The sequence below is a fragment of the Microcaecilia unicolor genome, chromosome 7 (assembly GCF_901765095.1).
Source record: "Microcaecilia unicolor chromosome 7, aMicUni1.1, whole genome shotgun sequence".
Taxonomy (NCBI): Eukaryota; Metazoa; Chordata; class Amphibia; order Gymnophiona; family Siphonopidae; genus Microcaecilia; species Microcaecilia unicolor.
Window position 1 is genome coordinate 230975366 of NC_044037.1, and position 15148 is coordinate 230990513.

General features: G+C 43.8%; 1 protein-coding gene across 3 annotated transcripts in view; it reads left to right on the forward strand.

Moving 5' to 3' along the window:
- Positions 1 to 15148, forward strand: part of FASTKD1 (FAST kinase domains 1) — a 114831-nt gene that overhangs the window by 72564 nt on the left and 27119 nt on the right. For all 3 annotated transcript variants that reach the window (XM_030208758.1, XM_030208755.1, XM_030208757.1), the window contains exons 11-13: positions 2324 to 2452; positions 3440 to 3571; positions 11768 to 11881. In XM_030208758.1, coding sequence (XP_030064618.1) covers positions 2324 to 2452; positions 3440 to 3571; positions 11768 to 11881 — 375 coding nt within the window. The remainder of the gene's footprint in view (positions 1 to 2323; positions 2453 to 3439; positions 3572 to 11767; positions 11882 to 15148) is intronic.

A 15148-nucleotide genomic window follows, 5' to 3' on the forward strand; every position in this document is an offset into this window, starting at 1 on the left:
AGGAAACTTCAAACAGCCCAGAATACAGCAGCCAGACTCATCTTCGGAAAACCAAAATACGAAAGTGCAAAACCCTTACGTGAGAAACTACACTGGCTCCCACTCAAGGAACGTATCACTTTTAAAGTATGCACCTTAGTCCACAAAATCATCCACGGTGAAGCCCCTGCATACATGTCTGATTTAATAGACCTGCCACCCAGAAACGCTAAAAGATTATCCCGAACTCTCCTCAATCTCCACTTTCCTAAGTGCAAAGGCATAAAATACAAAGTACTGCAAGCATCAACCTTCTCTTATAAGAGCACGCAACTCTGGAATACACTACCATGCAACCTGAAAACGATCTACGAACTAACCGACTTCCGCAAACTATTGAAGACTCATCTCTTTGAGAAAACTTACTGCAAGGATCAAAAAACATGAAGTCCACACACACTAAGAGAAATGTATCAGTACACTCTCTTCTGAGTTCTCTTCCCCCGTATTCTCACCACACCTAAATCTCTACCCTCTTGTTATTGTTTTATTGCCCTATCAATTCCCCATTGTTACATTACATTGTTCTACTCCCCATACTATATTTCGACGTTGACTTTGTCTTCCCATTACTCTTCACTGTGTAACCTATAATCGTAATGCAACAAATTGTACTTCCACCATTCACAATATATTGTAAGCCACACTGAGCCCGCAAAAAGGTGGGAAAATGTGGGATACAAATGCAATAAATAAATAAAATAAATAAATAAATAATAGTTTATGTGTCTCACTCTTCAGCAATTACTTATCTTATGTAACATGGGGAATTCTGTGCTGAATGATCATGTTTTGCCTCAGCTGTTTTAAGGCTTTTCCCCTTATGCTGTGGCTCTCACTGGCTCTGTTTCTTCCTTTCAAAATGTGAGAGTGAGACATATGAACTATTATAAATTTGACATGAATGACTGTAAAATTAGAATTTACTAACAAAGGTAAAATCAGTATAAAAAGATATAAAGACAAAAGAAAGATAAAAATTATATAGAAAAAGATGAGATAGCATGGACCAGTGACACGCTAAGATGGTAGAATCTAGCATTGGAATTAATTTCCACATAAGCAAGTTCCCCTGATGGCCCTCTACCTTTTATAAGCGAAATCGTTGATGATACAGTGGATATCAATAATTTTTTATAAAATTTAACCATTTAAGTTACTGAAATGTGAAAGGTTTAAAGATTTATCGTTCCCATTGTACCTGCATCCTCTCCATATTGGCCAAAAGCCTCAACGTGGGTAACTGCCCAGTACATGGGGAAAGGGAAAGCTAGAAGTCAACCACAGGCTGGTTTGAGTGACTTCTTAGTTTATGTCAAAAGTTATGAATATTTAAATATCTACTACTACTATTTAGCATTTCTATAGCGCTACAAGGCATACGCAGCGCTGCACAAACATAGAAGAAAGACAGTCCCTGCTCAAAGAGCTTACAATCTATATGATAAGACTGGTTAAATAATGTTTTGCATCCCTAGTAGGTGTCAAGGTTGTGTAATTACTATGAGTTCCTTTCCCTATGAGGCCTAGGAACTCTATCTCTGCTGCATTTCCTTTCTAGATGAACCAGAGAGCAGAAGGCCTGACACCTAACCCAAGTCTACCATCAGACTGGTCCCTGCAGCTTGTATTATAACCATTCGAACTATTTTAGTTAGACGTTAGTGCTGGGCTTTTAAGACTGAAATTATATGTGAGTCATTGGTTTTTGTTTGGATCCTTTGTACAGTGCCTTACTTTGTACCTTCTGAGTGCAGGCTAGCGTGGGAGTGGCATGGGTTCGAGCAGAGAGAGCACTAACATGCATATTTTTTCACTTTCCTAAAGTTTAAACCTGAGGTTCCACAGAAAAAATGCCTGCACAAATAGTAGATGCAGATTTGTATGTGTACTTTTGCTGAGTCAGTTTTCAAAGGAATGTTTTCCCTTAGAAAATGAATGTAAAGTCTGTGGGTAAAAGTACTACTAATAATTTCTATAGTGCTACTAGATGTATGCAGCGCTGTACACATTATATGCAAGTATTTTTTCTGTCCCTAGTGGGCTCACAATCTAAAGTGGGTTTTTTTTTTGTACCTGAGGCAATGGAGAGTTAAGTGACGTGCTCAGACTCACAAGGAGCTGCAGTGGGAATTGAACCCAGTTCCCCAGGATCTCACCTAACTGCACTAAGGCTACTCCTCCACTCAAAAAGTGCCCGCAGATGAAATATGCATGCTTTGTTTGAAAGTTGCCTCCATAATGTATTCGTGAACTGTTTTCCTGATTGTGTTTCTTTTCAAAGATTCCTTTGAGCCGCATCTGCTGGTGCTGCTGGGCTATGCTTTGGCTATCGGAGAATATTTTCCTGAAGATTTGATAAAAACTATATTCAGTGTCGACTTCCTGGCCAAGCTGGATGCTCAACTAGAAAGTATGTGCAAAGAGTTTGATTCCTTTCTGCTTTCTTATGTGGGTTTATACAGAATTTTAACTTTAAAGCTGGTCTCATTCCGTAATAGCCTGGCATAGAGCTTTTAAGGGTTAAGCCTTTTTTCTGCATTCCAAGTAATGGTTTCTACTATGAGACAGTTATTTTCCTTTCCAGAAGCTGAAGTGGAGTAATTATTTTTTAAATTATAGTAGGACTTGAAAGTCACCCAAGGGGATCCCTAACCAGAAATATATTTTCAGATGTGACACTGATCCTTTCAAAACATTCTCCTTTACATAATTGATCTTTACTTGTTTTCCTGCTTAATTAGTTTTGTGATTTCTTGTCCTTTTATGTCAGTGTGGAAACCTTTGCAGCCCCATTACTTGGCTGATACTGTTTGTATACTATAAATAAAACTGGCTGCTGAGATCAGAAACCAGAGCCAGTGGTACTATACACCCAGAGCAAGGGGGGCGGAGCACAACGGGTAATGTGTCATAAGGGAAGCCGGAGCCCGATTCCAGGCTTCCTTTGTGCCGTTCTTCTGATGTTCAACAGCACTCGCAACAGAGGAAACAGAATGAGACCTGCCTCTGCCACTTAGCATTTTAGCTAGTGAGAATGGTTTTCTCTCTCTTCGGAGGTTGTCTGACATTAACCAGGCAAATAAGCTACAAGATCATCTGTCTTGGATGTAGCTCTGTGCTCTCCCCAGAAAAAAATCGTTATTTTTTCCTCCTATACTAGTATAATATTTTCAATGATGTCTGTTTATATGCGCCATGGCTGGTGTAAGGGGTGTGGCTATCATAGGGGTGGAGTCATGTGGTAACCCCACCCGTAATGAGTACCGGCACTTTGCGATAAATAATTTGATTTTGGGTTGCTGTTTGGGCACTCAGTCTCTGAAAGGTTTGCCATCACTGCTATAGCAGGTTATAGTGCATTATAGTTTATTATGCAATATCTTTGTTTCCATTTAAGCACTGCCTGCAGCTTTAAATATGAGAATCCGATTCCGACTTATGGAACTGAACAGAGCAGTGTGCCTGGAGGGCCCCGAGTTTCAGATTCCTTGGTTTCATGATCGTTACTGCCAGCAGTTGCAGCACAGAGGTCAGTAAAGCATGAAGATGAGAGAGTGCATAAGATGCAGCAGTATAAAAACAGATAAAGGCCCTTTGTACATAGAATGTAGAGAGCAGAATTGAGACGTCCAGGTTGGGGTGCCCCGAATTCCAGCAGTATCCCACTCCAAATCTCTGCATAGTATGGATCTCCACATGTAAATAGTGCCTTTCTAAAAGTGCCATTTACATTTGTATGCAACCTATAGGTGTAAAGCCTGCTATTTACACGTGGATATACTTTTAAAAAAGAGTCCATAGTATTGCATCTGTTTGACATACAAGAACTGTTTGAAAAGGAGAACTAGGTAGAGAAGAAAACTGTATTTTTCGGTCTTGTACAGTCTGAGCTAAACTGAAATACAGCGCGAGTGGGAAATAAATCTCCACCTAAGTGTGGTTTGTTTGGGTTTTTTTTTCATTTATTTTTGTTCTAGTACTTTATTGGTAAATCTATTCATACATTATTTAGACTTTTTAGTATGAAAGGAGGGAGAGATGTCAGAGGCTTAAACTGAATGAAAATCATGCACAGCAAACAGGAAGAACCTCTGTGAAGAAACAGCACAAGCAGAAAAGAGTAGAGACTGGCCAGAGGACGATCCAACACAGGATATGGTGCTTAAATACACTTTATTTGCAGCTTGAGTAGAAGCCGTTGGGCAGCTTCATTTGATCAGCATACTGTCTTGTTTTCCTGTTCTGCACAAGAGATTGCTACACCAGCGTTTTAAACACAGTTGTTTGGTTGCAAAGAGTGTGATTGTGACCCCTGAAACAGGTGGCTAGTGGCTCTGAAACATGGACTGTGTCTGGTCCTTCTACTCAAGTTGCAAATAAAGTGTATTTAAGCACCATTTCCTGTGTTGGATCATCCTTTGGCCAGCCTCTGCTCTCTTCTGCTTAAACTGAATGAACACATCATTGGTCAGAAAAACCACCTGATAACTGTCCTGCATAAAGAAGCTTCTGTTTTATTTTGGTGGGTTTTGAGGGTAGATTAAGTATATTCAATTAAAGTATTTATTGTTTGGTTCTAGTTTTCCATAAAAAACACCAAGACAGTATCAGGTCTATATATCTGACTGATGATATATAGAGGATTTTAGAACAGTGTTCCATGTTTTGAGTCTCCGAGGTATTTTCCTCCTTTCATTTTGAAACGTCTGAATAGTATATGAATGGGTTTATCCATAAAGTGCCAGAATTAAAATAAATGAAAAAGCTTAGGTGGAGATTTAATAGGGCTGGGAAAGAATGACATTGTGTAGTGCAGTGTGCACCAGTGGAGCTCTGGAAATAGGGTGATCTTAAAGGGAACTTGCAGATACCTGGAAACTCCTGTAGAATTTCCCTTTGAAAATCTGGGGTGTATCTGGGACTGTGGGTATCTGTATCTATGTACTGAACCAGCTTGCATCTTGCCTTTCCCTTTTCCATACCTGGAGTGGGGGAGAGAACAGCTTTCAAATAACATTTTTATGGGAAGGGGGGCGTTTAGTGGGGAGGTAAATAAAGGTTTACCATGTAAAAACGTTTGAAAACTGGTGAAATTATTGGTGGGCTAGTGGACTGTTTTGGGTTCATAGAGCAGGTTTTAGTTTCTATGTCAGCCTTGGAATCAGCCAGCTCTCCTGTGCCCAACTTTGAGTGGAAGGTAGGTGGTGGGAAGGGAAGGTTGCACATAGGAGGGCTCAAGGATGCATTGTAGTCTTTGGGGAAAACAGATGCCCTTCTATTGCAAAATGTAGTAGTATGTAGGGTCATAAAAAGGTACCTAATTTCTGGTTAGAAAATAGAAGGTGAGGACCCTCAGTGATGGATGGCAGAGTGGGAGTTTATCTTTTAAATTCTAAATTATTGATTGATTGCAGGTTTGATTGTGCTGTCTACACTCTAAACAAACAGGTACATTTCTGTGCCACTGCTCTTTCACAAAAATGGGTTCAAACAGCAAATTAATCCTGCCTTTTCATGAGAATCTTACTCATCGTCATCTTATGTACAAGCAGCCCACTCTGTGTCCTCCACTCCTTTACAGCCCTTGTAGGTATTTTATTTAACCAGTTATTTGCTCTTTCTCCAAAGACAAGCAGGCTGATAGTCTCACAAGTGGGGTGACGCCACGTCGGCCCCGGAGGATTTTAAAGCAAAATCTAAAAATCTCTTCTACGGCGTTCCGTCGCGCGAGCGATCGCACTGCGCATGTGCGCACACCTCTTCCCGCTCGCTGTGCGGACACGCCCTTCAGTTTTTCTTTTTCCTCGTCTGAGGAGACACTGAGTTCGTTAGTGCTTCGTGTTTTCTTCAGGTCCTCGGAGTAAAATCTCTTTTTTTATTTTACCCTTTTGGGTGTTCTTTATTTTTTCATTTGTACTCTTTCATGGCAGGCTCATTGTGGCTTATATATACAGGTACTTTTTGTACCTGGGGCAAGGAAAAGTTAAGTAATTTCCAGAGTCACAAGGGGCTGTGCCTGAAAGGAAGACAAAGCATATAAGCTTCTCTTTTTCTTTTTTCTTATAAAAGTGCTGGTATATTGTTATCTGTGGGCTCTCTCTCGCCAGCAAACTAAACAAGCCCACATTTTTAGGATCCATTTATTACAACTTTACAAATGGCTCTCCGGAGCTGTGAGAGCCTGCTTCAGCACACCACTGTCCTTAAGTCCCACAAGTGGTGAAGGTGTATGTCACAGGAAAAAAACAGGGACCTAAGCAGGTGCATCCCTGGTCAGCCACTGAATGGGCAACCTGGTGACACAAAATCAGTGGTGTAACCTTTGAAGTGAGTCTCCACCCGCCTCGGCGCCTCCTGCTCTGCAGGTCATTCGGGCGCATCGGAGGATGTGTCTTGGGCCGGATCATCTCCCTGTGAAGCGCAAGTAGTGTCTCAAAGACGAGACGTATTCTACTCTGCCAGGGATGCCCAAAGGAGATCATTCTGGAGTCCGACAGAGACCGATGCACGCTGGGTATAGTTATGCATCGAATAGGTCTCCACCTGCCTCGGCGCCTCCTGCTTGGCAGGTCATTCGGGCGCATCGGCGGATGTGTCTTGGGCCGGATCATCTCCCTGTGAAGCGCAAGTAGTGTCTCAAAGACGAGACGTATTCTACTCTGCCAGGGATGCCCAAAGGAGATCATTCTGGAGTCCGACAGAGACCGATGCACGCTGGGTATAGTTATGCATCGAATAGGTCTCCACCTGCCTCGGCGCCTCCTGCTTGGCAGGTCATTCGGGCGCATCAGCGGGTGTCGGTACCATCGGTGCCCAGAGCTTTGCTCCCTCTGTTATGGAGGTATCCGGGCTTCAGACATCAGTCGGTGCCGAGAGCGTTGCTCCCTCTGTTATGGAGGTATCCTGGCATTGGACGTCGATACACCGGTACCAGGTATCAACAGTGCATCGGTACCGGGTATCATCGGTGCCGTGGATACCATCGGTACCGAGTGTCATGGGTACCGTCGGTACCGAGTATCTTCGGTACCGTCGGGTACCGAGTATCTTCGGTACCATGGGTGCCGTCGATACCGAGTGTCATCGGTGCCATGGGTGCTGTCGGTACCGGGTATCATGGGCACCATAGGCACCAGGTATCATGGGCACCATCGACTATCGGTACCAGGTATCATCGCCCATCGGTACCGAGTATCATGAGTACCATCGGTACCATAGTATCAGGTATCGTCGGTACCGCGGATACCATGGGTATCAGGTATCATGGATGCCGTCGGCACATGAGTACCATCGATACCAGATATCATGACCAGTTACCATCAGTGCCATTGGTACCAGGTGTCATGAGCACCGTCGGTGCCATGTGTACCATCGGTACCGTCGGTGCTGTTGGTGCCAGATATCATGGGTACCATCGGTACCACATGTCATGGGTACCATCGGTACCAGGTATCATGAGTACCATCGATACCAGATATCATGACTATCATCGGTACCAAGTACCATGGGTACCATTGGTACCGGGGGCCATCGGTACCATGTGTATCATCGGTACCGTCGGTGCCATGGTCTGGCAGTCTGGTTTCGATTCCCTTGCATTTCCAGATTTTGTCCTTGGCTTCGGGACCATGGGTACCATTGGATGCCATGGGTGCTACCGCCTCCTGCGGCATCTAGCTTTTCACCTGGTCTCCTTCACCGATGCTGCCTCTGGTATGGGTGTTCGCACCCTACTGGGGCAACTTCTCGACCCCGTAGTAGAACTTACCGCGCCTCCATATCGGACACGTTTGGATCTGAGCTGCTCTGTTTGAGTAGTTAGCTCAGTTCAATGATGGTTCATCTGACATTACAGTGGAGATTATGAATCCCAATGCCCAGATGCTCGAGGTCCTAGACTACCATCTTCACCTGAGTCTTCTGCCACTCAGAACAGATAGGAGTTCTAAGAACTTACTTCGGTTACGAGCATTCCCACCGGAGTAGGCTAAACCTTTTCACCAAGTGGTCAGGTAGCACACGGTGTGTCGCAGGTTCCTGTCCAAGGGCATTTTCGACACTTGTAATGTAACATTTAGATTTCTGCTCTAGGTACAATGATGCGCAGACTCTCATGACTGTGTGCCTCTCTCCTGGAGGAGGAGACTCAGCAGAAAATTGTAGATATGCTGTGCATACACTTCCTCATCTCGGAAGTTCTTTAGAGAGAAGAGTAGTTTTCCTTGTGCCTTAAGGGGTCGTACCTATACTCCTACTTCTCGACAGCCGGTTCAGGCTATGCCTCAGCACGCTCGTTCTAGTCAGCGGCGTGCACCTAATCAGGCCCCTGCAGCTATTCCCCAGGAACCAGAGAGGGGTTTTTGACTGGCCGTACCGGCCAATCTGCCTGTCGGGGGGGAAGTTTAAATTTTCTCCACCAAAGGTGACTTCTTTTATCCTCCAACCGGTGGGTTTTTTTCAAATAGTCCGGTTAGGATACATTCTCAATCTGGAATCAAACCCTCCACATTGTTCATTGGAAGCTTAATCCTTTAGCTTCCATCAAAAGTGAGTACTTGCAGAGGAACTCTCTGCCTTTCTCAGCGCCAATGCAGTCGAGCCCGTTCCACCAGGGCAAGAAGGGTTGAGATTCTATTCCAGGTCCTTCCTTGTGGGTTGCGTCCCATCATAGACATAAGGGGCCTAAACAGATTTTGGTTCAGGATGCTTTCCCTGGGCATCCTTCTTCCCATACTTCAGGAAAACGATTGGTTATGCTCTCTGGACTTACAGGATACTTATACTCTCTTTGCTTCCAGAGTATGTTTTTTCCTAGTGCCTGGCTGTTGTTGCAGCGTATCTTCATGGACTGGGAGTGCATGTGTTCCCTTAACACGATGATTGCCCGTCTCAACAGATTACAGCACAGTACATATTGAGACTTCTAGACACATGGCTTCCACAGTTCACGTAACTCCCATGGCACTTTTGCACATGACATCCGCTCAGTGCATCCTAGCTTCCCAGTGGTATCAAGTTTAGGGTATCTAGAGGATGTAACCCAACTGTTCGCCAGTCTTCGGAATTCCCCTCAGAGGTGGTTAATTCTCTCCATTTTGATTCTGAGGCGTCCCGTCCACCTTACTCAGTCAAAAGCTGCTGACGAAGGTTGCATCCCTCCTGGCTATCCAACCAAATTATTTTAATTCAACCAAACAATCGGGTTGTGATGCACTCGATAACAAAGGAGTACTGGATCTTGCCCTCTGAGTCAGGATGCCATGCAGATGTAGCGGTGGGCCCGCAACGCGGCATGTTTTCTCCAAGCCACTTATCTAATTGGCGTAAACAGCAGTCTGGCCGACAGGCTGAGCAGGATAATGCTACAGTCATGGTTGTTGAGCATGCCTATAGTTCGAAAGATCTTCCGGAAGTGAGATACCCCCTCAGTGGATCTTTTTGCTACTTAGTCCAATCGCAAAGTCCCTCAGTTCTGTTCCAGGCTGCAGGTTCACGGCAGGCTACCATCGGATGCCTTTCTCCTTCTTTGGGGGACAGGTTTTCTGTATGCGTATCCTCCCTTACATCTGGTGGAAAAGACTTTGCTGATTCTCAAGCAAGATTGTGGAGCCATGATTCTGATTGCTCCTTTCTAGCTGCGTCAGATAGGATTCCCTCTTCTTCTGGAGTTGGAATGTTTTCCAGCTCTCATTACGCAGAACGAGGGGGCACTTCTACATCCCAACCTCCAATCTCTGGCTCACACGGTCTGGATGTTGAGAGTGTGGGTTTCGTTGAGTTTTCCAGAGTGTCTCCCGACTCTTGCTTGCTTCCAGAAAAGATTTCACAAAGAGGTGTTATTCTTTTTCATGGAAGAGGTTTGCCGTCTGGTGTGACAGCAAGGCCCTAGATCCTGCCTCTTGTCTTATACAGACCTTGCTTGAGTTCTTTCTACACCTGTCTGAGTCTGGTCTCAAGACCAACTCTGTCAGTATTCATCTTCGTGCTATAAGAGCTTATCATCAACGTGTGAAATGTCAGCCTTTAGCTGTCCACTTCATGAGAGGTTTATTTCTCCCCCAATATTGAGAGAATTCCTTGTATGTGTCTAGGGGAGATTATTTCTGTTGGGCTTAGCACCCCCAATAATTTTGACAGTTGGCTCTTATGCTTCGGTCAGAGTCCCTATCACTCCTTATCCAGTATCTTGGGGTCTCAATATCGTTTTCATCCAGCTGCTGCAAGCTCAATTCGGGCCACTGGATTCCTGCCATCTGAAGTATTGGACCTGGAAGGTCGTTTTCCTTAGTGGCTGTTCCTTCAACTCGTAAGGTCGGTGAGCTTCAGTCTCTAGTAGCTCAAGCGCCTTACCTTACTTCTCATCTTAACAGAGTAGTTCTCCGCATGCAGACAAAGTTCTTACTGGCGCTGGTATCAGAGTACCAGCTGATCCAGTCAATTGTCTTGCCAACATTCTTTCTCCCTCATCTTACATCCCTGGCGAAAGCAAGCTGTGCACTTTTTGCGTGGAGCAGACGAGCTCCCTCGGACGGTCCGCCCAGTTGTTTATTTCTTTTAATGCCAGTTGCTGTTGGAAACCGCATCATTTCTTCTTGGCTAGCAGATTGCATCTCTTTCATTTTTGTCCAAGCTGGACTGACTCTAGAGGGCCATGTCACGGCTCACAAAATTAGAGCCATGGCTGAGTCGGTGGCTCATCTAAGATCAGTCACTATTGAAGAGATCTGCAAAGCTGCGGCGTGGTCATCAGTCCACACATTCACATCTCACTACTGCCTTCAGCAGGATAGCCGACGCGTCAGTCAGTTTGGGCAGTCGGGGCTGCAGAACTTCTTTGGGGTTTAGAATCCAACTCCAACCCTCCTAAGCCCATTTTTGTTCTGTTCCAGGCTACACTCATTTAGATGTTTCTTCTTTTCAGGTCAATTTTTATTCTGGCCTCGCCGTTGCGAGACTCAATTGACCACTGTTTGTTGTGTTGTGTAAGCCTGGAAGCTAGGGATACCCCACTTGTGAGAATATCAGCCTGCTTGTCTTTGGAGAAAGAGTAGTTACTTACCTGTAACAGGTGTTCTCCGAAGACAGCAGGCTGCATATTCTCACAAACCCTCCCACCTCCCCTTTTGGAATTGTCTCCTCCATCTTTTGGATTTAACTGAGGGGCGTGTCCGCACAGCGAGCGGGAAGAGGTGTGCGCACATGCGCAGTGCGATCGCTCGCGCGACGGAACGCCGTAGAAGAGATTTTTAGATTTTGCTTTAAAATCCTCCGGGGCCGACGTGGCGTCACCCCACTTGTGAGAATATGCAGCCTGCTTGTCTTCGGAGAACACCTGTTACAGGTAAGTAACTACTCTTTATCTAGTCTTTCTCAGGTTTTGGTAGGCCAGCTGAATATCTTGTAGATTAAAGAGGGGAGTCCTAAAGAGCATGAAATTTCTTTTGCTCCCTTGCTGTTGCACAAGAGTTTTCCAGGGAATTTGTAGTTTCTGAGCTACAAATCAGCAAACATGTCCTTGTGTAATGTTTCTAGTTATCGCCCTTGGGGCCACCTTGAGCCTACTATACTGCACGATGTGTATGAAAAGCAGAAACCGAGATCAAATGAATTGACAATTCACTGGCATGTGTTTTGGAACATTGCATCTGCTCTTGTTTTATTTCCTATGATGTTGACAGTGTTTTGACTGTTTTGGCTAACCCTGTGTTTCCGTTTGTGTCTGTAGGTAATGGATGCGTGAGTACGTTGCAACAGCAGATTCACCAAATGCTGGGAGAGATACTGGGCGGGATCAGCTATGCTAAAATCTCAGTCCTGACACCTTATTATTATGCATTAGGTGAGATGCAGCTACTTGCTATCCAACTTCCAGGTGTCAAATAAGATCACAAAGAACCTGCTGAACTTTCTACAAGAATTTGACTCCATGATATCCTTCCCTCCCAAGATGGGAGCCTTTAGGAGAGAGTGGCTTGAGATTCTAGTAAAATACCCATTTTTCTGTTGTGTGCATCTTTATTCCCATTATAAAGTCCTATTCAACATAGTGTATGAAAAATTTTAAAAGGTCCAACTCTGCCTTGTAAAATGTAGCAAAAACTATTCTAGAAAGGATTTCACCTATAGCAGAAAATGTTTTGTGGGTAAGACTCTTGGACAGTAGAATACTGTATCCTCAGCCCAGGGGAAGTAAGAAATACTCATCAGTATGTTCCCGAGAGCCACAATTTGATTTTTATTATTTATTTATATATATAAACTGCATCTTCCCAAAAATTTCTCTTTATTTGGTGAACACAGAGGTTCTGTCATAACAGTCATCCCCCACAATATAAATACAACAAAAACAAGCTATACCCTTAGCCTTCCTTGCATCCCGTTCTTCAAAAGCATCCTCCCTCAAAGGCACAATTACACAGGGTACGTTTTAAGGGCCCTCCTAACTTTCCCACATCTTGCTCCTCTCTCAATGCAGAAGGCAAAGTGTTTTACAAGTGAAACTTGGAATGAAAAAAGCCCTATCTGTACAACAACATTTGTCATTGCATTCATACCTGGAATACACAACCATCCTTCCTGGGAGCATAATGCCCTCCCAGAGCATAGAAACTGATTTTGCCAGTAAGGTAACCAAGGCCGTGCCATTACAGACTTTGAAAGTAATAGCAATCACTTTGAAATGGATCCAAAATTGTGCTAGGAAACTTAGGAGAGGTAAATCCAAAGCACACCCAAACACAGCAAAATAGCCAAAAAAGCACAAGGAGCCTTCAAGAATAGAGGGGAGGTGTCAGATCAGTACTTTATTAAGCAGCCAGTACAGCTGCATTAAAACGGGTTTCCACGAGGACGGGACCAGAGCTGAGAGAGAAGGGAAGGCTGAAGGCGAGCCTGCTCGCCTTTCACTGCTGCCAGGGCCCGAGGTAAAATGAGCTTTAAATTATGGGCGGTAGAAAGGCGAGGACTGTTGTGGGAGAAGAGGTCGGACTGGGGTTGGAACCGGAACTTTCGACGGCTTTTCTGGTTGGGTGATGGGAGGTGGGTTAGGAAATATTGGGGGTGCTCAAGCACCCACGGATTCGGTGCCTATGGTCACCATAAAATTTCTACAAGAATTTTATATCACGATCAAAGAAAATTCCAGAAGAGATGAGAAAAAAAGTTGCTGAAATATATCAACATAAGAACATAAGAGTTGCCATACTGGGACAGACCAAAGTATCCTGTTTCCAACAGTGGCCAATCCAGGTTACCTGGCAAGATCCCAAAACAGTACAATACATTTTATGCTGCTTATCCTAGAAATAAGCAGTGGATTTTCCATCTTAAGAATGGCTTATGGACTTTTCTTTTAGGAAGTTATCCAAACATTTTTTTAAACCCTGCTGAGCTAGCTGCTTTTACCACATTCTCTGGCAACAAATTCCAGAGTTTAATTTCACGTTGAGTGAAGAAATATTTTCTCTGATTTGGTTTAAATTTACTTCTTTGTAGCTTCATTGCGTTCCCCCTAGTCCTAGTATTTTTGGAAGGGGTGAACAAGCAATTCATGTCTACCCATTCCATTCCACCCATTATTTTGTCAATCTTTATCATATCTTCCCTCAGCCGTCTTTTCTCTAAGCTGAAGAACCCTAGCCGCTTTAGCCTTTCCTCATAAGGAAGTTGTCCCATCCCCTTTATAATTTTTGTCACCATTCTCTGTACCTTTTCTAGTTCTGCTATATCTTTTTTTTTTTTTTTTTTTTTAGATGTGGTGACCAGAATGGCACACAATTGCACACAGTATTTGAGGTATGTTCCCACCATTGAGCGATACAAAAGCACTATAACTTCCTCATTTTTGTTTTCCATTCCTTTCTTAATAATACCTAATATTCTATTTGCTTTCATAGCCACCTCTGCACACTTGAGCAGAGGGTTTCAACGTATCATCAACAATGACACCTAGATCCCTTTCCTGGTCGGTGACTCCTAATGTAGAACCTTGCATCTCATAGCTATAGTTTGGGCTGCTGTTTCCCACATGCATCACTTTGCACTTGCTTACATTAAAAGTCATCTGCCATGTGGATGCCCAGTCTCGTAAGGTCGCCTTGTAATTTTTCACAATCCTCTTGTGATTTAACAACTTTGAATAACTTTGTGTCGTCAGCAAATTTAATTACCTCACTAGTTACTCTCATCTCTAGATCATTTATAAATATGTTAAAAAGCAGCGATCCCAGCCCTGCGGAACACCACTATCTTTCCAGAATACTGTCTGGAAAGGGTAACATAGCCATTTCTAAAGTTCTGGGACTCCACTGAACCACAGTGAGAGCCATTATCTCTAAATGGAAAAGACTTAAATAGTGGTGAATTTTCCCAAGAGTGGCCTGCCTGCCAAAATTTACTCCAAAGGTGCAACAACAAGTCATCCAGTAAGTCATGAAACATCCAAAGAACTGCAGGCCTCTTGAGGTGGAAACTACTGCTATCCAAAAGTAATATCAGTGCTTGTCTTGCATTTGTAAAAGCATACCTAGATGTGCCCCACGCCTTATGGGACAATGTCCTGTGGACACAGGTTCCATTATGTTTGGCGTAACGCAAAATATAGCATTCCACAGTCAGCACATCATACCAACAGTCAAACATGGTGGTGATAATGTGATAATTTGGGGATGCTTTGTTGCCTTGGGACCTGAGAAACATTCCATTATTGAAGGAACCATAAATTCTGCACTGTACCAGAAAATTCTTAAGGAGAATGTCCGATCATCTGTCCGTGGGCTGAAGCTGAAGCATAATTGGGTCATGTAGCAAGCCAATGATCCAAAACACAAAGCAAGTCTAAATCTGAATGGCTGAAGAGAAACAAAATTTCGGATTGACAAAGTCTTGACTTGAACCCAATAGAGATGCTGTGTCGTGACCTGAAATGAGCAATTCATGCACGGAAACCTATGAATGTGTCTGAATTGAAGCAGTTCTGTAAAGAAAAGTGGGCTAAGAGTCCTCAATAGTGATGTGAAAAACTAATATCAAACCAAAGGAAGTGTTTGGTTGCAATTATTACTGCTAAAGGTGGTACAACCAGTTATTAGGTTTAGGGAGCAGTTAA